General features: G+C 41.8%; 1 protein-coding gene across 2 annotated transcripts; it reads left to right on the forward strand.

The window, feature by feature from the left end:
* Positions 1-1,921: 1,921 nt before the first annotated feature.
* On the forward strand, positions 1,922-20,452 carry LOC128256787 (protein patched). 2 transcript variants are annotated; one of them, XM_052987411.1, is made up of 6 exons: positions 1,922-3,023; positions 14,297-14,850; positions 15,572-17,492; positions 17,694-17,901; positions 17,969-18,240; positions 18,668-20,448. In XM_052987411.1, the coding sequence occupies exons 1-6, from the start codon at positions 2,895-2,897 to the stop codon at positions 19,427-19,429; spliced, it is 3,846 nt and encodes a 1,281-aa protein (XP_052843371.1). In that variant the 5' UTR covers positions 1,922-2,894; the 3' UTR covers positions 19,430-20,448. The 2 variants fall into 2 exon arrangements, with proteins under 2 accessions (XP_052843371.1, XP_052843370.1); XM_052987410.1 differs by lacking the exon at positions 1,922-3,023 and adding an exon at positions 8,702-9,691 and having other exon boundaries at positions 18,668-20,452.
* The last annotated feature ends 772 nt before the right edge of the window (positions 20,453-21,224 follow it).

Here is a 21,224-nt window from a genome sequence, read left to right on the forward strand (position 1 = left end):
GAATTGAGCGAAAGCAAAACAAACTGCAAGTCATTGAGAGCAAAAACTGAAGAGACAGCCAAAGATGGCGCAATCTTGGGAGATCGGGAGAGCGAAATAAAGCTAAAATATGCATGTTGGAGAAAAAAAAAAATGCCGCCCATGTCGCCAAAATGCGCCACACGCAGACTGAGAGAGGGGAAGCTTGATGAGAGAGCACAACAACAAATGGTTGCAACGTTAGTTCAGGTGAGCGAGTTAGAGGGAGAGAGTAGTTGTTTTTTTGTTTATTATAGCCCGCTCGGTGGTGGGTCCACATTCACATCCACATCCCCCTCTACATCTTTATCCCCCCCCTGAAGTGAGAGAGAGCGAGAGCGACAGAGGGAGGATGACGCTGCAGTTGCATTCAAATTTGAATATCGATGGAGCTTAAGATTCGAGCGCCAATTTTTGCGGTCGTTTTGAAGAGTTTTTGTTTGTATATTTTTTTGTTGCTGCCCTGGTTCGAGAAGGAAAATTGGTGATGCGAAGAGTGTGGGGTACCCTCACAGTCACCAAATGCGTTTTCATTCATAAATTCATCGAATTTTAAAAAGGAAATTAAAATGGTTTAAAAATTTAATTTTTTTAAATTTATTTTTATAACATTTTTTGTTAAATTATTCATTGCATACAAAACGTGTCCTTCAATTTTTTAAATTAAGAGGCAAACTTTAGTTTCAAATGATCATTTAGAGTAAGGCTAGAAAAGATATTTTCTTAAATCAACGTAATTGCAATTGTATATATTTTTGTTTGTTGGAGGAAATTTTCAGGACTTTTTATGATAAACCTATAATTTTTTCAAAAATTTGTTTTACCGGCAAAAACAAAACATCTCAACTTGTGTGGTCCCTGCACACACACACACACAGAATATCTCGAACATTTGAGATACATGGGGCGAAGATACTGCAAAATAAAACAAAAACATCCTGCCGCTCATAATTTAGCATCGGGAACATGCAAAAACAGACATCAGCGCATGGGGCAGCCACAGCCATAAAACCAAAAACACAACCAATGTAAAGCTAACAAATTTGCCAACAGTTCGCGGCACGAAAACACACACAACTACAGGCCCAGCCTGCCACGCACGCGCTCCCCACAAGCAAACAAACTTACACACACTTACAGAGATGAAAGCTCCAGTGAAGGCCGACGTCGGCTGAGAAAAGGGGTGTGGAGGAGAGGGTCGGCGAGGGTTGGGACCACCCACAACGCTCGACGGTTTCAGTTTGATGAAGGCAGCAACAAATTTATTTTTGGGTGGTCCACACTGCAATGGAAATGAACCACCGTGGCAACATCAACAACAAAAACAGCAGCCAAAAGCACTTTGGGTGGTCTCGGCAAAAATAAAAATAAAATTCACGCAAACAATAGAAACTAGAGTGAATTGAATGGGGAGATTGTCTTAAAAACTAAAATAAGTCATAAAAAGTTTAAAATTTCAAAAAAATATTTATATTACCAGATAAGTTCATATTGATATCGAATATTGTAGATCATTTTTCTTATCCAGAGGCCTATTATATGAAATCCCGATGTTTTAGTATAGCGTATTTAAACCTTTTATATTTAGTGAATTTTTAAAAATATACTAAATGCATTTAAAACCACCAAACTAAACTAAATTTTAAAAATTAAAATTAATGTTATATTACTAACAAAATATATTGACGAATACTTAAAGTAAATAACTTCAAATTTTTGACGAATACTTAAAGTAAATAACTTCAAATTTTTAAAGTTTAATTTTTTGACAAAGAATGTTGTTAACTTTATAATAATCCGATCAAAATTTGGTATTTTTTGGAAACTCCACGAACACCCCTCGGTATTTTTGACATTTAATAACCGTTGTATCAGCCCTCGCAGAGAGCGTACTCAAACCAAAATGGCCGCAGACGGCTCAAGAGCATAAGAGAGAGAGCCGGAGAGCGTTTAGCTGTCTGTGAATGGGTCGCCCACGCACACAAGCGTAGAGCGCAGCACACACTCAGGAGCACACGCGCTCGCGCTCTCGCCTAATGAAGTTGTTGGCCTGAGTGGCGTGCCGCATCCACGAGATACAGATACATCTCTCAGACTGCGTGCGATCCTCGAACGAAACGGTTGTGAGTGCGGAGTGCGATGACTCTAAGTTATATTTTCGACTGCTATCACTCTCTGTGTGTGGCATAACAACAAGATAAATAGCACAGAACTCGTGGAAAAGCTTAGATATTGATATTGTATCTCACTGATGCGAGGCGAAGTTCATGGATTAAATGTCAGGCAACAACAAATGCCAGCCAGCAGCAGTGTTTGTGTGTGTGCGCGTCGCGCAGTGTGAAGTAAAGTAAAGGTAAAAGAGCGAAAGGCGAGAGAGTAGAAAACCGAGACGAAAACGTGAGGCGTCCGCCAGTCGCTTTTCCATGTGTCAACGATGTGTGAAAATCCTGTCAAATTCCCCCAAAAAATTGTGCCCAAGATAAAACCCGAAAACCGCGTTTAAATCGTGAAATCGTTTAAACCCAGCGCAAAAGCGAAGCCAGCAATCACAACAAAACCAAACAACACAAAGAGAGCTCAGATACACAGCGTGCGAGAGCGAGAGAGCGAGCGGTAAAGAGCGTCTCTTCTTCACAAAAAAAAAAAAACGAAAAAAAAATATGCGGAGTGAAGTGCAAAATGCAGCCAAACAAAATACGAGATCCCAATAACAATTAATCGAAACAAAAGCCCACGAACTATCGCTGCCTCCCAAGTCTCAGTTCCCGGACGCAGACAAACGGCAGGCACTGTATAAAGAACCCAACGGCACATTTCCAGCACAAATCCACTGAATTCCGCCCGCAATCCGGAATACGGCTATAAACGTAACCATAATGGACCGCGACAGCCTCCCACGCGTTCCGGACACACACGGCGATGTGGTCGATGAGAAATTATTCTCGGATCTTTACATACGCACCAGCTGGGTGGACGCCCAAGTGGCACTCGATCAGATAGATAAGGTGAGTGCCGAACTACAGTAGAAGCCCCTTAAAACGAACCTTCAATATTAATAAATAATAACAGCTTTTGGAGACTAGATATAACAAATTATTTGTAGTTTTCAAAACGAAATTATGTTCAAATTGAATTTACTCAAGTTAAAAAGGCCTACATATATTTACAATATTTTAAATCATAGGTTTAAACACTGACCAAAAGTAACTGGTGTTTCCGTATTTAGGATTGAACAAACTAAGCAAAAAGATTCTTAAACAAAAACGAAACTATATTGTTGCCATGGGCCTATCAGTTTTCGCAGAGACCAACAAAATTTTGAAGTACTTCTTAAAAAAACTCTTTTTTTTTTACCAAGCTAATATGTCAAATTCAAATACCTCTATTTATTTTGATATACAAATTTTTAGACTAATAGAGAGAGAGTCTAAATCCGATATAGGGAAGCTAAGATTTTAGAAGTTCGACTGTAAGCTTGAAGCGCAGCGGCCTTTGTTTAATGCGGCCATTAAATCGCCGGGACAGATTTCAATAAATTTTATTGCCAATATCTCTCGCAATATTTTTCACGTTTTTTCGTCGTCGATGTCTTCTTCGCCAGTCGTTTCGATTTCATTTCATTTCGTTTCGTTTTCTTTTGCTTGATTCTCTGGTTAATAGAGTTGTCTGATTGTGGTTGTTCGGGCAGCCTATTAATTACAGTGATTAGCTAAAATCTATGCGCAGTGTGTAGTCAATCGGCTTATATGCTAATTTTGTTATTTTATTCTTTATATCTAAAAGGCGTGCAGGATTTACCTCTATATATAGACATTTGTTATGAAAAGATCGTTTGTTAAAATAGTTGTCAAATTTACATAATATTTTTGTTTTTGATTTTTGACTTTTAAAACCTTTTGCAAGGATTTTAAAGGTAAGATTTGTAATAAAATGTAAAGGATATTTAAATAAGTTATTGCTTATTAAGATACTTATGTTGGCAATCTTTTTATAAAAATACCATAATGGCATCAAAACCCGGTAAAATGTTTTACAAATCATGGCAACAATTTTACCTTTTTACCGACTCTGCTTGCTTTTCTAGTTTGACAATTTTGATATTTTCGCAATATCATGGTAATAAGTAATGCACCCAAAATGTAGTAACCTATTTTGTTACCAATTTTGCTCTGTGCACTGCCATCAACATACAACTATTTTCGCTGTGCGCAGTCACACAGCAGGACTCTCGTTCTCGACTTTGCGATCGAGACCCACCGATCCGATTCAGACGGACATATCCACAGACAACTTCATTACTTTGGCGCTACTGTGCAGAGTTGGCCTGACCGCAAAAACAGAAACAATAACAACTGCAACCGCAACTGCAGCGAGCGCCAAAAACAGCAAGGCAGAAAACGGCAAGAGACTGGGCAAAATGCTGGGCAAAAAGGCGGCAGCAGCAGGAGATCCAGTACCAGTAGTTGTGGAAAGCAGCCGAAAAGGCAAAAGGCGAAACGGCAATAAGCAAAAAGCTTCAGCAGCCGCAGCACAGAAAACAAAAAAAAAAACAAAAAAATAATAAACAACGCCAGCAACAACTTGCCCTCAGTGCGCTGATGTTGGTTTTGGTCCGTATCCGTATCTGTATCTGTGTCTGTGTGTCCGTCCAACATGGGTGGGCGCCGAGGTCTCCGCGAGAGTCATTTCGTACGTGCTGCTGCTGGCCGGACTGCCATTGCCCCCTCCCCTGCCCTCCCCCAGCCACTCCCACTCCCAAAGACACCCTAGCCCCCAATCTCCAGCCCCACATTTCACGGATGCTCTTTGATTCGAGCCGTGGGGCGACTTTGCTTGGGGAGTTCTCCGCAGATTGATTAGAAGCATGTGTGACGCAAATACGCCATCTACATCATTTCTAAGCAATAGTTTAATGACTTAAAAGTTTGACATTAACATAAATAATAATATTATTAAATATTTATTTCAAATCAAAATACTACATTTTATGTTTTTGTTTTCAATGCACATTAAGTATTTTATTCAAAAATGATACGGTAAATATTTTATAAAATAATGAAAGGAAAACTTTGTAATTTTTACAAGGATAACAGTAATATTTATAATAAATTTTAAGTGGGCTGTTTTAATACTATTTTATACTATCTCGTCAATTTTTGAGAAACCATATAACATACTAAATAAAACATAACGTACATTAAAGCGATTCAAATTTGGGTCACTCATGTATTCTTTAACTTCTTTATACATGGTAAAACAATATTTACCGAAGACTATTCAGTTGGCAATAATTGCCTGTAGAGTATCCCAATTTCGTAGCTCAAACCGTTTTCTAACTCAAAAAGAACAGTAAACAATCATTATACCCATTGTCGTTGCCAAAAGCATTTCTGTTTTCTGTTGTTATTGCCGCCGATGCAAATGAAGCAGACTGAGATCGTTTTTCGGGTTTGGTTCGGGCCATTGAATGCGGGTGGCCGAAAAAGCAAAGAAAAATATATATGTACTGAGGCAAAGGAAAAATTTCACTGACGCACGCGTTTTCTTTTTGTGGCCTTTGCACATGCAATGACTGCCAAACTGTTGGTCATTACACTGGAAAGCCAAAAATGTTTAATTTATACATTTTACAAATTTTTATTATCAGACTTATTGTTATAAATCATAAAGGAAATGTAACCAATGTAAAATAACCAAATTAAAAATAATATATATATGAGACTGTCTTTTAGAGAAAATGAGTAAAATATCTAAAATTAATATTTAAGAAAATTGAAAACAAGTATTTTTGGGCGAATAAAAGTTTTTTCTGTGTGGACCGCCTCAAGTTTTCTCGCTGGTTCTCTGATGCTTTTTACAGCTTGATGTCTTCATCATTGTTGCAGTTGCAGATGCAGTTCCTTGGCGACCGCGTGGCGTGTCTTGCTCTGTTGTTGTTCCCCCTCTTTTCTCCACTTTTCCCCTCCGAGTTGGTTTTCCGCTTGTTTTTGCCCTCGCCGTGTGTGTGTGTGTGTGTGCATCTCAATTATTTCTCGTAAAACCTCTCGGGGCTCGGTTGTAACGTGCTTTTGAGTCTGCCCCATCATGAACTCCAACTCCTCTGGAAAGTTGTGGCAAACGATCGATCGTGATGGCGCCGACATCGTCAGCGTCTTTTGTGGTCGAAGTCGTCGTCATCATCATCGTCGATGGCGATTTATTTTAATGACTCAATTTAACGAAATATATTAAGACATTAAAACCGTCTAACGAAGCTGGCAAACGATCCGCAGTGCGTTTACTTCGCTTTTTTTGGCGACTATGCAAATTACCCCAAGCGATTATTATTATTATTTTTGTTTATTTACTTCTCTGGAAAAAATTTGTTGCTGGGAGGTCTGCGTTGTCTTCGAGGGGATGACGTTTTCATTCATGATATGAATGTTAAATGAAGATGAGAATTACTTGCTCAACGAAAATGATCTTCTAGGGAGTACAACGAATATATGATGTAGTTAGGACAGTTTATTTATTTATTTTAAGAACAAAATCAATATATGTTTAATTTTAGATAAAAATTGTATAATATTACTATTATTAATATAAATTTTTGCTATTTTTAATTTCAACTTTATTTATTTGTTAGTTATTTGTTTATTTAAATACGTTTTGTGGGATGCCAACATATGGTTAACTCATATTTTCAGAGACAGTCGAAGTCAGGGTATTTTGTGCTTTTGTTTACGTTATTCCCCCATAAATCAAAAGCATTTACAAAGAAAACACTTTCATCTATTTTTACTTGCAGAAATGTGTTTGCATGTGTGAACCACAAATCAACAAATGTTTGTATCTTTCAGTTTTGACTTAGAGTATCTCATAGCTGACTGAATTCATTCATCCGTCCATCGATATTTATTTATTATTTGTCCTATGTCCGGCGACTGAAAATCACACAAGCTGAAATCTCATTTATGGCAATGCCGCACTATCGATGCAGGCCATGTACTCGAGCCGACGTTCGTTGTATCTATAAGATACATATGAATTCATGAATGAAATCGCTTGTCTCCCCCCTCCCCCCATCCCCCTCATCTTCTCCCGGCCCCTCCCCCACATTTTTTCCCCGTTTGCTGTGCCAATTGTAAGGCAAACACACTCGTACTGAAACGCACACACTTGGCACAGGAAGTTAAGCAACATTGGCGGCATTTTGAAGACGTCTTCGTTTCCAGTGGGCAATAAATTTGTTTAGTCATGCCGGGAGATGTCCGGCGATCCCATGTCCGTTTCGCTTTTTTCACAACTGCTCACGAAAAACAAATACAAACACAAATATTTGTGGCATCCACACAGACAAAAGGCAAACATTTATCAATTTGACATGGCAAAAACCAAAAGGAAAACATCTTAAAAAAATAAAAACCAGTAGCCCATTGGCACAAACTTTGAAATTAACCATAAGCGGGAGCATCTTAATTATTCGGGTAAACAAGAAAATTGCAACTTGGCATTTATTTTTGATGAAGAATGAAATCTTTTATAGGAAATTTCTTTGAACTGTGAACTTCTTCGATTTATTAAACAAAAAAGAGGTTTAGAAGATTTCCCTGGGTCACCAAGGGCTCTCCTTCCCTCTCAAAATTAACTTTGTAGGTAACTTAAATATTTAATCAAGACGTCACAACCTCAGTCAGATAACATTGCCTATTGACTTTCCGACCGAAAGTCAAATATTATAATTCCCAGATTGTTATCTGCTTGATAAGATCTCGAGCGCTGAAGGTGTAAGGCAAATAAATCATTGTCACACTCGAGATCAATATTTGTTATTTGATATTACCAAGTGGAGGGGGGAGTTCAGATAGCGCTAGCAGCCTCCCACAACTAAAATACAGTTTAGAAATATATGTACAATTAAATGCTTAAAAAATATTTACGAAAACGAAATAGGGGAAAAAAAAGAAGAAGTAAAAGAAAGATCAAAGGCATCAGGCCGAAAGCAAAAACGAGGGTGAGTCGGGATCTCAAGTGGAGAGTGGAGTGTAATCCTTGAGCAAACTCCCCCGAGGAGTGACATAGATAGGGAGCGGGAAGATACCTGCATAAATTGCTATTCTATATATTCAGAAGGGTAGTATAGATCCATCGATGGGTTTTTGCTTCCCAGAAGGCCGCAGAACAATGTCGATGAAGATATCTCACGCCTACAGGCGTTTCCGGCTTAGGGTTACGTGGAGGGAATGGGACGGCGACACAAACAGAAAAGGAGAGGAAGTGCTTAACAAGTTAACTGTAATTTGACATGCTGGGCGTGTTGAAAGCAAAACAAGATAAGGTGTGTACGCTTAGAAATGGTCCACTTCTGGGAAATGGCATACCTTTCACAAGGATTGTTTGAATATGCTTAGGAAAATCTAACTGACAATTCTGAAAAGTGTATCTGTTCTTTTCACTTTTAAAAATGATTACTATCAAAAACTGTTTATAAGTACAGAATAAAAATATTTTACATTTCGATTAGATAATCTTTTCAGGTGAATTTACTTATTATCACATTTATTAAGACCTATAAAAAAACATAGAGCGAACAATTTCAATTCTTTGTATAGTATTTTTAATGATCTTAAGTGTATCATGGAAATCAGGTTTAGTTTTAGATTTCAATGGATATTATAAGTTCTTTATAGAAACCATGCATCCTTTGGATGACATTATTGAGTTCAACTTTAATCGGATTCCACAGGTCGCTGCACCCCATTCGTAAATAGTCCACAAATGACTTTTTACATAATCCTTTGGCCCATTATCCGGGGCTTGAACACATTTCCCCTGCACGACACCAATGGCCCACATAACTCCCACATGGTGATCCCACAATTGACAGCTTCATCTGCCGAGCCCTCACACACACTCAACGCACCAACGTGGCCAACTTGACTTGATCTGCCATCTGCAGCTGGCGCGGGGAACTGGAACTCAACGAAAAAAGTGAGGGAAAAAATGAAAATAAACCGAGAAAAAATTTTAAGAAAAAAAAAAAAAAAACCGAAATGCTGTTGTACAGACGGCCTCAGCTTGGTCTTCATTAGGGACGGGACGGCAACGACTTTGGCCGAGAGACGACGAGCCGCACATAAAACTGTTATTGTCTTCATCAGTCTGAGGTCTGAGGTCTGAGGCCGAAACAAGACATAACAACGGCCCGAGAGAGAGAGAGAAGAAGAAAAATCAGGAGAATTATGAAGACATTAACTCGACCACACAGCACGCGGCCCGAACCCGAACCCGAACCCAAACCCTGGCCCAAACCCAAGCCCAAGCCCAAGCCCAAGCCCAGTCGCAGTCGCAGTCCCAAAACCCGAAACCCCAGAGAGGGGCTTACTTACGATCAAGACCTAGAGCCAAAAAAAAAACAGAGACAGACTAAGAAAAAGGTACATATACACTGCGGAGACACAGTGACAGAGAGCGAATACCGGAAAGAAACATTCAAGCAATAATCACGGAATTCACTGAAAAAGCAGTTAACGGACAGAGGCCCCTTTCGATGGACGGACAAAACTCCGCTGAACGGACGCGAGCTCGAACTCGAACTCGAGCTCAAAACGAAACGAAACGAAACGATATGATACGATACCGAGCGTTTGGGAGTGCGTGCGTGTGTACCTGCGAATGCTATGCCGGCGGTCAGGTAGGCTGCGTTTTCGATTTTCAGACGAAATAATAAAGAAATTAAAATTGTTACGGCCTCTCCAGAGGGCAGGGACAGGTGAACTTCACTTCACTTCACTTCACTTCCATTCAATTCAATTCACTACACTTTGCTGCAAGTCCAGTTGAAATCGAAGTTATTACAAAACTTTCTTGACAGACTGCTGCCTCGGGGAGGGAAAATAATCGGGGAGCCATGTCGGTGGTCCTTTGGCTTTGCACCTGGCGCTTCTGGAGTTAACTGTAAACCGTCTGCCGCCTGACCGCCTGATCGCTCACCTGAGCCGTCGCACTGTGACCTTCAAACCTTTTTTAACGATTTCGTTTTACGGCCATGCAAATATGTATCTTGTCTTGCTTTTTTTTTTTTTGTACGGGCTCGCTGCAAAAATAAAGAGCATAAAATGGTATTAAATGCGGCAGACGGTTTGCTAGTCACGTTTTGGGGGCGCCATAAATTGGCGGCACCGAGAATTTGCATTCAACGGTTTCACATTCGGTTGGGCCTCATTTTTAATTGCTTCGAAATCAATTTACCTTTCAGCCCGCCCGAGCAAATGTGAAAAACTGTGTGTGTGGTCCTTAATGGCGGCGGCAAACGGCCGGGGAAATCGTTGTATGGAGCAATATAATACGAAATTCCCTATCCCTGCTAAAAATAAACATTAAATAGTCCCACCGGTGACGCAGTATATCCATTTCTTGGGCTATTTTGTTTGACAGCCTCTGCGCAGCTGTGTGAATGGCATGTGAAAATAAAAACAAAACACTGTTCCATTTAAATGCCAGGCGGGCGAGATGGGAAAAATAAAAAAAGAGTTTAAGCCATAAGACATACATATGTATAGTGTGTACATACCCAAGATCGGATGTGGCAATGCACGAGATTTTGTATTCAAAAACGTTATCAAGTGGCATATAACTTTTATGGTAGCTACAAGTTTTATGGCACACGTTTACGTGAGAAACATGGGAAAGCTATAACACTCACACAAAGCTCCTCCGATCGGATCCTCTGTATATATAGAGCAGTAATCCCTTGAGCTGGGATCGAAAAATCCAAAAAAAGATTCCCCGTAAATGATTCACGCGCTCGCTCAATCCATAAATTTTGTCTCGCAATGGAATCGCCTGTCCATATACATAATTCTTTAGATGCCCTATTCATATTCAATGGATCTGGGTGGTCTGCCATATTGAATTTCATTTTATGCTAAAAATGTTTTTTTTTTTTTATTTTTTTGTGGTTTTGCATTCGATTTTTATTGCGGCATAACTGGGTGCGCTCATATTTTATGGCCCAACGCACCATATTCGAGCCGAGACTCAAGTGGTTTTCAGATTTCCAAATGGCATGGAAATGTTTTTTTTTTCTTGATTTTTTTTTTTCATATTTAGAGTGGTTCCCAAAGCGACCCGTGTAATTAAGTAGTCAGGCGCTGTGGGGGGCCCGCAGGAAATTCGATTTTTTGTTTTTTGCCCCGCCAGTTGATGTGTCGGACCTTTTGATTGATTGATGCGTGATGCGAAGATTTCGAGATTGTTTACATCAGAGAACAGAGAACTCTAAACATACGCTTTTTTGTTATTTGTTTGAAGAAAGCTTTGACGTTAGGGATTGCTTTACCAGGAAATTAAGGCATGGTTTTATTAAAACATACACAATAAAAGAATCTCAACATTTTGCTTAGATTTTTCTAAAATATTTTTTTATGACTATGTGAAAATTACCATAACTGCAGTCGATTGTTTTTCATTCAATCAATAAGTAATAAAACACATGAATTTCACTTATAACAAAGTAATTTTTCGTAATAACAAAAAAAAAACCTTTTGCAGAAATAAAAAAAAAAATTTTCCAATATATATGTTTCTTATTCTTAATTTATTTAAAAATCTATTCTAAATGCAAGAAAAGTAAAGATTTGCTAAGAACAAGCTAAGAACATGGGTTTTTCTCCGTGTACTTCTGTTATACTTTAACCCAATATCTCAGCTCTACCTGCACCTGCTCTTCCCAACTGTTGTCTTCTTTTTCGGCCACCGTATTTGTATCTCGCTCGAACCCATTCGTCATGGGACCCGGTCTCTGTGAGCTTGTCTTCATTTCTCCATTTCGGCGCATCGGGGATTAAGGAGCTCGGAGGCCAGAGGAACATTCGGTTTTGCTGTGTGTGCGCATTTCTAATGAAGCTGTCGCAACAGCAGCAACAAAAGCGAGCACAAAGAGCTAAAGTAACATTTTCATTTGAAAATGCAGCAGAGAAACATAGGAAACCCCGGGCAGGATCATAAATCAATGCGTGACATTTCCTCAACAGCGAACAAGAGCTGCGGGGGTGGGCAAAAACTAACGAAACTCATGAAAAAAAAAAACAGGGAAAAAGAGGCACGCAAGGCAAAAACAGCGCAAGATTGATGATATGTCACACAGATCGAGCAGCATGTATCCGAGGCTCAAAAAAAGAGACGGCTCTAGGGTGGAGCAAAAGAGACGGCTTGAGCGGAGCAAAAGAGACGGCTGCTGACAAGCGTTGATGGCTCAATTTTGAGCCACACACAGTTTGCGAGTCACTGGAATGCCGGCCAAATCTAGATTAAGTTTATTTTTAAACCCTGCCGCCCCAAGGGGCCAGGGCAACAATGTTTGTGGCCAGAGATTCCTAGAATTTTGTGCATCTTTTGTTTGCGCACCTTGTGTTGCATGGGATGGGGAAAAAATTATGGAAAAATTCCACGAACAGGTCGCCCCGCAGGCAGTCTCAAAGTGGATGTGCCGCCAACGACTTAATTAATGGCGACAAAGTCTACCGCGCCGCGTTTGATGTCTTATTTTTCTTCCATTGCGGAAATGCGGTAAGGCTAGCTTGGCCAGCATAAGTAAACAGCAGGAAGTGCAGTGATACTATACTGCATATCCATCGATCCATCCATCCTACACCATTTGATCCTAAGCCAACAAAGACATTGAGCGGTGCATTATTTACGAGTGACTCCCGCTTTATCTTAACGGTAGTCGTAAAACGCTGAAAAAAGCAAACAACAAAGCCATTTCTGGGTGCTTCAGCTTTTCTCACCACTCCACTTTTTTTTTTTGTGCTGGCCACAACCTGACTTGGCCCGGGAAAAATCTGTGAGAAAGCGATAAAAGGCGGGCGCAGCGCAAAGACGCCAGAACGAAGAGCACAACTTCGAGAAGATTCGAGTTCGGGTCTGTGTGGAATGTGTTATTTGGATGCCTTTATTCCCGACTTCACTGGGTGCGCCACAGTTGCACAGTGCTCATGTTCAAGAAAAAATTTGTCTTAAAAGTTTGTATTAGGAAAGAATTTCTTATTTTAATTGGTAACATTTTTGTTAGCATTTTACAATTTACTAAATAAAATCTAATTTCCAAACATTAGAAATAAAAAGTATGTACGAATTGTGATGAAACCTGTAAATATATAAATTCAAAACATAAGGCTAACTAACAACACTATAAATTGCTCATTGCACAGTTTTACATTTAAGTTTGTGAAACTTGTGAAGTTTATTTTATATTTATAATAAATTGCTATTAGTATTTCACAGGATTGTCTGTTTATTATTAAACGAAAAGGTTTATCTGGGCTATTTATTTTAAAATAGTTTAACAACAAAAACATTTCATGAAACCTTGTTCCACTGTTTGTCTGATTGTTGGGCTAAACCTTCGATTGAGACGTTAGCGTTAGCGCGAGCCTCATTATTATTTTTTTCATGGTTACCTTTTTTTTTTGTTTTTTGGTGGAAAGGGGTTTAATTTCCGTGCAACGTTGCAGCAGCTGGAGAACGGGGAAGAAGCACGAAATGGAGTGTAGCTGAGCCGAGTTCGAGCCAGGCCCAAAGCCTCAGCAGCGATCGATCCAATTGCCCAAGCAGGCGATTATAGGTTCGCCTTTTTTTTCGGCCCGCCAATGACGACAGCGGCGTCTTGTGTTGTTTTTGTGGTTCCATGGTTCTGGACGTGGGTTCGGGTCTTTGGGTGGGGTCCGGAAGCAGGGACCTAGGAAAGGGGATAAAAATGTTTCCTTAAAACAATAAAAAAAGCCTAGTAAAATCAAACATTTATTGTAATATCAGTCATGATTTTGGATAGAATCATAATAGAATATCTTACAATTTTGTATCTGAATGGTAACTCGAAACTATTATTTATATTGTAATTTCAAATACCATCTGTTCCTGAGAAGAAAAAAAACTCCAGACTGCGCCCATGACAGGGCGACTTCATTGGAAGTTTTTGTTAAGAGTTTTCATAAAAGGTTTTTTTCAAGTGACAATATGACAATATAAGTAATAAGTTTTGTTGATAACCATTATTTTTTTTTTTGGGTATGGTATTGGTATTGTCTGCCCCAGTGATAAAAACTTTAGACTACGACCATGACGGTCTGGCTTCATTGGGAGTCGCAGAAATAAATTTTATGACCACACGCTGTTTCGTTATAATTTTAATGCGTTATTTATTGCAGCAGAGCCGGTGAGGGAAATTAAAAAAAAAAAAACGAAAATGAAACAAACAAACTAAACGACAAATTCCGTATTTCGTTGCATTTTGCAGGGCAAGGCGCGTGGCAGCCGCACGGCGATCTATCTGCGATCAGTATTCCAGTCCCACCTCGAAACGCTCGGCAGTTCCGTGCAGAAGCACGCGGGCAAGGTGCTGTTCGTGGCGATCCTGGTGCTGAGCACCTTCTGCGTGGGCCTGAAGAGCGCCCAGATCCACTCCAAGGTGCACCAGCTGTGGATCCAGGAGGGCGGACGCCTGGAGGCGGAGCTGGCCTACACGCAGAAGACGATCGGCGAGGACGAGGCGGCCACGCACCAGCTGCTCATCCAGACGACCCACGACCCGAACGCCTCCGTGCTGCATCCGCAGGCGCTGCTCGCCCACCTGGAGGTCCTGGTCAAGGCCACCGCCGTCAAGGTGCACCTGTACGACACCGAGTGGGGGCTGCGCGACATGTGCAACATGCCGAGCACGCCCTCCTTCGAGGGCATCTACTACATCGAGCAGATCCTGCGCCACCTCATCCCGTGCTCGATCATCACGCCGCTGGACTGCTTCTGGGAGGGCAGCCAGCTGTTGGGCCCGGAGTCGGCGGTCGTAATACCGTAAGTGTCTTGTATACGCTAACCTGAGGTTGTTTTGCCGAGGTGCGTTCACTTTTCCCTGATTAGCCTTTGAACTTCCTTGTTTTGCGGTTTAATTTTTAAAGTCTCAATGTTTTGTAGCTCCTTATCTTATCTTATTTCGTTTGCATTTAACCTAACCTGTGTATATTTGTGTTCTATATAGCTATTTCAATTGAGATAACTTGTCTATTCTGTTTTGTAGTTTTATCTTCTTTAGTTATTTTAATACTTATAACATTCTATTTCTTTTTTGTTAAGCCTGAAGTTAACACCTACTAACCCCATGTTAAATAAGATGTTGGGTATATTTTAATCTTACAAGTGTAGTTCTGTCTTTTAAGCTTTTTCAATTGAGATAACTTATCTACTCTCTTTTATATATATTTTTTTTAATACTAAACGTTAACTAAACGTCATTTAATTATCTTAAAATATGTAAGCGTTAGAATAAAATAAACATTTGTCTCTCTCATTTTTTTCTATTTTTGCCACTTTGTTATCTTAGATTGGATATTCTAAGGCTTCTTAACTCTTCCCATTTTAACATGACCCTAATGACCAATATAATATGAGCATTGATAGATACTTTAATTTAAATTTGGTAACTTAATTAAACTTTCTTCTAAAATTTAAGCAGTTATTGAATGATTTCCAAAGTTTAAACTTTTGATGATGTATAATAATTTTTTCCCCATTGCAGAGGCCTCAACCAGCGACTCCTGTGGACCACCCTGAATCCCGCCTCGGTGATGCAGTACATGAAGCAGAAGATGTCCGAGGAGAAGATCAGCTTCGACTTCGAGACCGTGGAGCAGTACATGAAGCGGGCGGCCATTGGCAGTGGCTACATGGAGAAGCCCTGCCTGAATCCACTGAATCCCAGTTGCCCGGACACGGCGCCGAACAAGAACAGCAGCCAGCCGCCGGATGTGGGGGCGATCCTGTCCGGCGGATGCTACGGCTATGCCGCCAAGCACATGCACTGGCCGGAGGAGCTGATCGTGGGCGGGGCGAAGCGGAACCGCAGCGGACACCTGAGGAAGGCCCAGGCGCTGCAGTCGGTGGTGCAGCTGATGACCGAGAAGGAGATGTATGACCAGTGGCAGGACAACTATAAGGTGCACCATCTCGGCTGGTCGCAGGAGAAGGCCGCCGAGGTGCTGAACGCCTGGCAGCGCAACTTTTCCCGCGAAGTGGAGCAGCTGCTGCGCAAGCAGTCGCGGATTGCCGCCAACTATGACATCTATGTGTTCAGCTCGGCGGCCCTCGATGACATACTGGCCAAGTTCTCGCATCCCAGTGCCCTTTCCATAGTGATTGGTGTGGCTGTCACCGTGCTGTATGCCTTTTGCACCCTGCTCCGCTGGCGCGATCCCGTCCGCGGGCAGAGCAGTGTGGGCGTGGCCGGAGTTCTGCTCATGTGCTTCAGCACAGCCGCAGGTCTGGGCTTGAGTGCCCTCCTCGGGATCGTTTTCAATGCGGCCAGCACACAGGTGGTGCCCTTTCTGGCCCTCGGCCTTGGCGTGGATCACATCTTCATGCTGACAGCTGCCTACGCGGAGAGCAATCGACGGGAGCAGACCAAGCTGATCCTGAAGAAAGTGGGCCCGAGTATCCTGTTCAGTGCCTGCAGCACGGCAGGGTCCTTTTTTGCCGCCGCCTTTATCCCTGTGCCGGCTCTGAAGGTCTTCTGCCTGCAGGCCGCCATCGTTATGTGCTCCAATTTGGCTGCTGCCCTGCTGGTCTTTCCGGCCATGATTTCGTTGGATCTGCGCAGACGAACTGCGGGCAGGGCGGACATTTTCTGCTGCTGTTTTCCGGTGTGGAAGGAGCAACCCAAAATGGCGCCACCGGTGCTGTCCCTGAACAACAACAATGGACGGGGTGCCAGGCATCCGAAGGGGTGTAACAACAGCAGCCGGATGCCCCTGCCGGCCCAGAATCCTCTGCTAGAGCAGGGTCCCGTCGGCAGCCAGTCCCTGGCCTCCTTTTCCCTGGCCAACTTCGCCTTCGAGCACTACACACCATTCCTCATGCGCAGCTGGGTGAAATTCCTCACAGTGATGGGCTTCCTGGCGGCCCTGATCTCCAGCCTGTATGCCTCCACACGTCTGCAGGATGGCCTGGACATCATCGATCTGGTGCCCAAGCACAGTAACGAGCACAAGTTCCTGGATGCCCAAACTCGTATGTTCGGATTCTACAGCATGTATGCGGTCACCCAGGGAAACTTCGAGTATCCCACGCAGCAGCAGTTGCTGCGGGACTACCATGATTCCTTTGTCCGGGTGCCACACGTGATCAAGAACGACAATGGTGGTCTGCCGGACTTCTGGCTGCTGCACTTCAGCGAATGGCTGGGCAATCTGCAGAAGATCTTCGACGAGGAGATCCGCGACGGACGGCTGACCAAGGAGTGCTGGTTCCCCAATGCCAGCAGCGACGCCATCCTGGCCTACAAACTGATCGTGCAGACGGGCCATGTCGACAATCCGGTGGACAAGGACCTGGTGCTGACCAATCGGCTGGTCAACAGCGATGGCATCATCAACCCGCGCGCCTTCTACAACTATTTGTCGGCATGGGCCACCAACGATGTCTTCGCCTACGGAGCCTCCCAGGTGGGTTTACTTTCAATTTGTAATTGAATATTGTGTTAAAAGCTTTTTATACGTCATCTCTTCTGCTATAACTTATTGGGAATTATTAGAACTTAGTGAAAGTTTTTAATGTAATATCATTTACATTTACTTCTTATTGTTATATTTATGTACCTTAAAAGAATGTTAACTGAATGTATATTTGAAACATATATTTTTCAGGGCAAATTGTATCCAGAACCGCGCCAGTATTTTCACCAGCCCAACGAGTATGAGCTAAAGATCCCCAAGAGTCTGCCGCTGGTCTACGCTCAGATGCCCTTTTACCTGCACGGATTGACGGACACCTCGCAGATCAAGACATTGATAGGTCACATTCGCGACCTGAGCGTCAAGTTCGAGGGCTTCGGCTTGCCCAACTATCCATCGGGTAAGTCTACAAATAGCTACCACATAAATTGAGCTCAGCTAATCCCTCGCTTTTAATTCATCCACAGGCATTCCGTTCATCTTCTGGGAGCAGTACATGACCCTGCGCTCCTCACTGGCCATGATCCTGGCCTGCGTTCTCCTGGCCGCACTGGTCTTGGTCTCCCTGCTCCTGCTCTCCGTTTGGTCCGCCGTCCTGGTGATCCTTAGCGTGCTGGCCTCGCTGGCCCAGATCTTTGGGGCCATGACCCTGTTGGGCATAAAGCTGTCGGCCATTCCAGCCGTCATACTTATTCTCAGCGTGGGCATGATGCTGTGCTTCAATGTGCTGATATCACTGGTGAGTACTCCATTTAAATTATGCACATATGGGCCTCTGTCTGCAAATAACAGTTCAAACAAAAAGTTTTATCAAGTGTCTAATTCTTAATGTCAGAAAAACAAATGTGTTAGAAAATATGTATTTTTTTAATTTTTTATTTTGTTGTATGTTACTAGGTAATAGCTTCAAAGCTTATATTTTAATATGCACACTGATATAAAAAAAAATAAACAGTGAAAACATTTAAAAGATGATTTGAATAAATTGTTAATTAACTCTAACTAAACAAATCCAAAACAACCAAAATAATGACCTAAACTAAACTAAGAATATTTGAGTCTTAAAACTAATCAAATTAAAAATTGCTGCTGGGTTCTACTCCAAATCACTGGTCGTTTTGTTTTGTGTTTTTAATATTACTTACCCTTATCCTTTCTATTTAAAGGGCTTCATGACATCCGTGGGCAATCGACAGCGCCGCGTGCAGCTGAGCATGCAGATGTCCCTGGGACCACTGGTCCATGGCATGCTGACCTCCGGAGTGGCTGTGTTCATGCTGTCCACCTCGCCGTTTGAGTTTGTGATCCGTCACTTCTGCTGGCTCCTGTTGGTGGTTCTGTGTGTGGGCGCCTGCAACAGCCTGGTGGTGTTCCCCATTCTGTTGAGCATGCTGGGACCGGAAGCGGAACTGGTGCCGCTGGAGCACCCTGACCGGATATCGACGCCGTCGCCACTGCCCGTGCGCAGCAGCAAGAGATCTGGCAAATCCTATGTGGTGCAGGGATCACGATCCTCGCGAGGCAGCTGCCAGAAGTCGCATCACCATCACCACAAGGACGTGAACGATCCATCGCTGACCACGATCACCGAGGAGCCGCAGTCGTGGAAGTCCAGCAACTCGTCCATCCAGATGCCCAACGATTGGAGCTATCAGCCGCGTGAATCGCGGCCCGCCTCCTATGCGGCCCCGCCCCCCGCCTACCACAAGGCCGCCGCCCAGCAGCAGCAGCAGCCGCCGCCGCCGCCCCCATTTGCGTCGGCGGCGGCCTATCCGCCGGAGCTGCAGAGCATCGTGGTGCAGCCGGAGGTGACGGTGGAGACGACGCACTCGGACAGCAACACCACCAAGGTGACGGCGACGGCCAACATCAAGGTGGAGCTGGTGACGCCCGGTCGGGCGGTGCGCAGCTACAACTTTACGAGTTAGCACTAGCACTAGTTCCTGTAGCCATTAGCCCATAGCTGTAGGCCGTAGCTTAAGTCGTAACCCTATTTGTATCTGTAAAATCGATTTGTCCAGCGGGTCTGTTGTGGGGATTTAGCTTTCACGGGTTTTGGATGCTTTATAAATTAAAAAAAAAAAATTGCAAGACAAAGAAATTATTGTATTTTACAAGAACTGGATTTAAAAAAATCACTTGAACTTTTTTACACTTTAAATATTTTAAAACTGCATATATTTCAAATATGTTTTTAGAAAGAAAAACAGTTTCTAATATAAAAAAAATAGGAATTCTTAAACAAAACTAAGAAGACAAACATATTCAAAACGAAACAAAATCATGAAAATTGAAGAACCCAGCAGACCTGTGTGTATGTATATGTGTATGCATGTTAGTTAATTTCCCAAAGTCCGGTATTTGTAGCAGCTGCCTTCCCCGCCCTCGCCCCTTCCACGCCCACATTCCCCTTGACACCACGCCCCCCGCCGCCCTCTCTGCCTAGCAGCTTTGTATGTATGTATCCTAGCATTTAAGGCATACTTAAACTTAGAGATATTTATTGTAACACACGTCACACACAACACACAACACACACTGTACTTACATATAATTGAAAGCGAGATTCACCCACACAAAAAAACACAAACTAGTAATTTGTAGCTTGTAATTTAGTTTAAATATGTACATAAAACACAAGGACTTGAACCAAAATAGTATCGCTTAAACGGAAACGAATGAAACGAGAGAAAATTAATTACTATTACTTAATCGACCACAAGAGAAATCCCTCCTCCCCCAACGGTACTTACAACCAAAATATAACAAGAGTATAAATATAAAAAAAAAACAAAATGGAAAACGGAAAACGGAGCGAAGCGAAAAAACGATTGTAAACGCGGCATTTATCCATGTACATTTGTTGCACAAAGACTGACTGTCTTTTTTTAAATAAAAATATATATTATACAGTTTTTTAAAAGCGAAAAAACTGCGTTTTTGTTCTTAAAGCTTAAACTATGCATTTTTTAACTTAACATTCGTATAAATATTGATTTATTTGTCGGGATGAATTTTCCAAATGCTTATTTTATCTTGCATTATAAATTACTATGGATAACATGACACAAATATTTTTGTCACCTCAAAATAAAAGGTTTTGGTATCTTTAACGTGCCAAAAAATATTTGAAGTGAAACATTCAAACACTTTCAAATTTTAAGACGTTACAATTTTGGCGTTTTGCAACACGGCTTAATATAAATCGATAACTTTTAATCAGCCAAGACATGGTTCTTGGTTCCAGTCGATGCTAAGTTTACATGAGTTATGGCTCGTGTCAAAAGTAAATATACTTGGACGTTTCTACATGATTTGGAGCTATGCTAACGGTGTAGAATTTAGCGAGTGCATAATCGAAAGTTAGTGGAGACCATCTGGCAACACGGAAACTAAAAAGTTGTATAGCCGCATGTATATTTTAAAACAAAAAAAAGGTAGTTTGGTCTAGTTCTTTGCATTAGGTTTTTAGGATCAATAGGAAACTGTGCCGACCAAATTGACTTAATATACGAAAAATTGAAATATTTCCCATAGCGCAATGGCTTGCACTCATGTAAACTTTTTCGTGAGCTACATACATATGTAATTTTGAGACATAAATCGTGTCCAATCTTGGTGTTAAGGGCACTGCACTGTACAAGAACTGGAGTGAGATGTTAACAGTGGCAAGAAAATATCGTTAGAAACGGGAAAACATCGATAGTCTCTGCCAAATATCGA

Source organism: Drosophila gunungcola (assembly GCF_025200985.1).
Source record: "Drosophila gunungcola strain Sukarami chromosome 2R unlocalized genomic scaffold, Dgunungcola_SK_2 000030F, whole genome shotgun sequence".
In the NCBI taxonomy this organism is placed as follows: Eukaryota; Metazoa; Arthropoda; class Insecta; order Diptera; family Drosophilidae; genus Drosophila; species Drosophila gunungcola.

Excerpts from the sequence above, each read along its gene's own strand:
- LOC128256787 (XM_052987410.1), top strand. The coding sequence starts at position 9,548 with ATGGACGGACAAAACTCCGCTGAACGGACGCGAGCTCGAACTCGAACT. Across the intron at positions 14,851-15,571 it reads GAGTCGGCGGTCGTAATACC|AGGCCTCAACCAGCGACTCC; the intron begins GTAAGTGTCTTG and ends TCCCCATTGCAG. Across the intron at positions 17,902-17,968 it reads CTTGCCCAACTATCCATCGG|GCATTCCGTTCATCTTCTGG; the intron begins GTAAGTCTACAA and ends ATTCATCCACAG.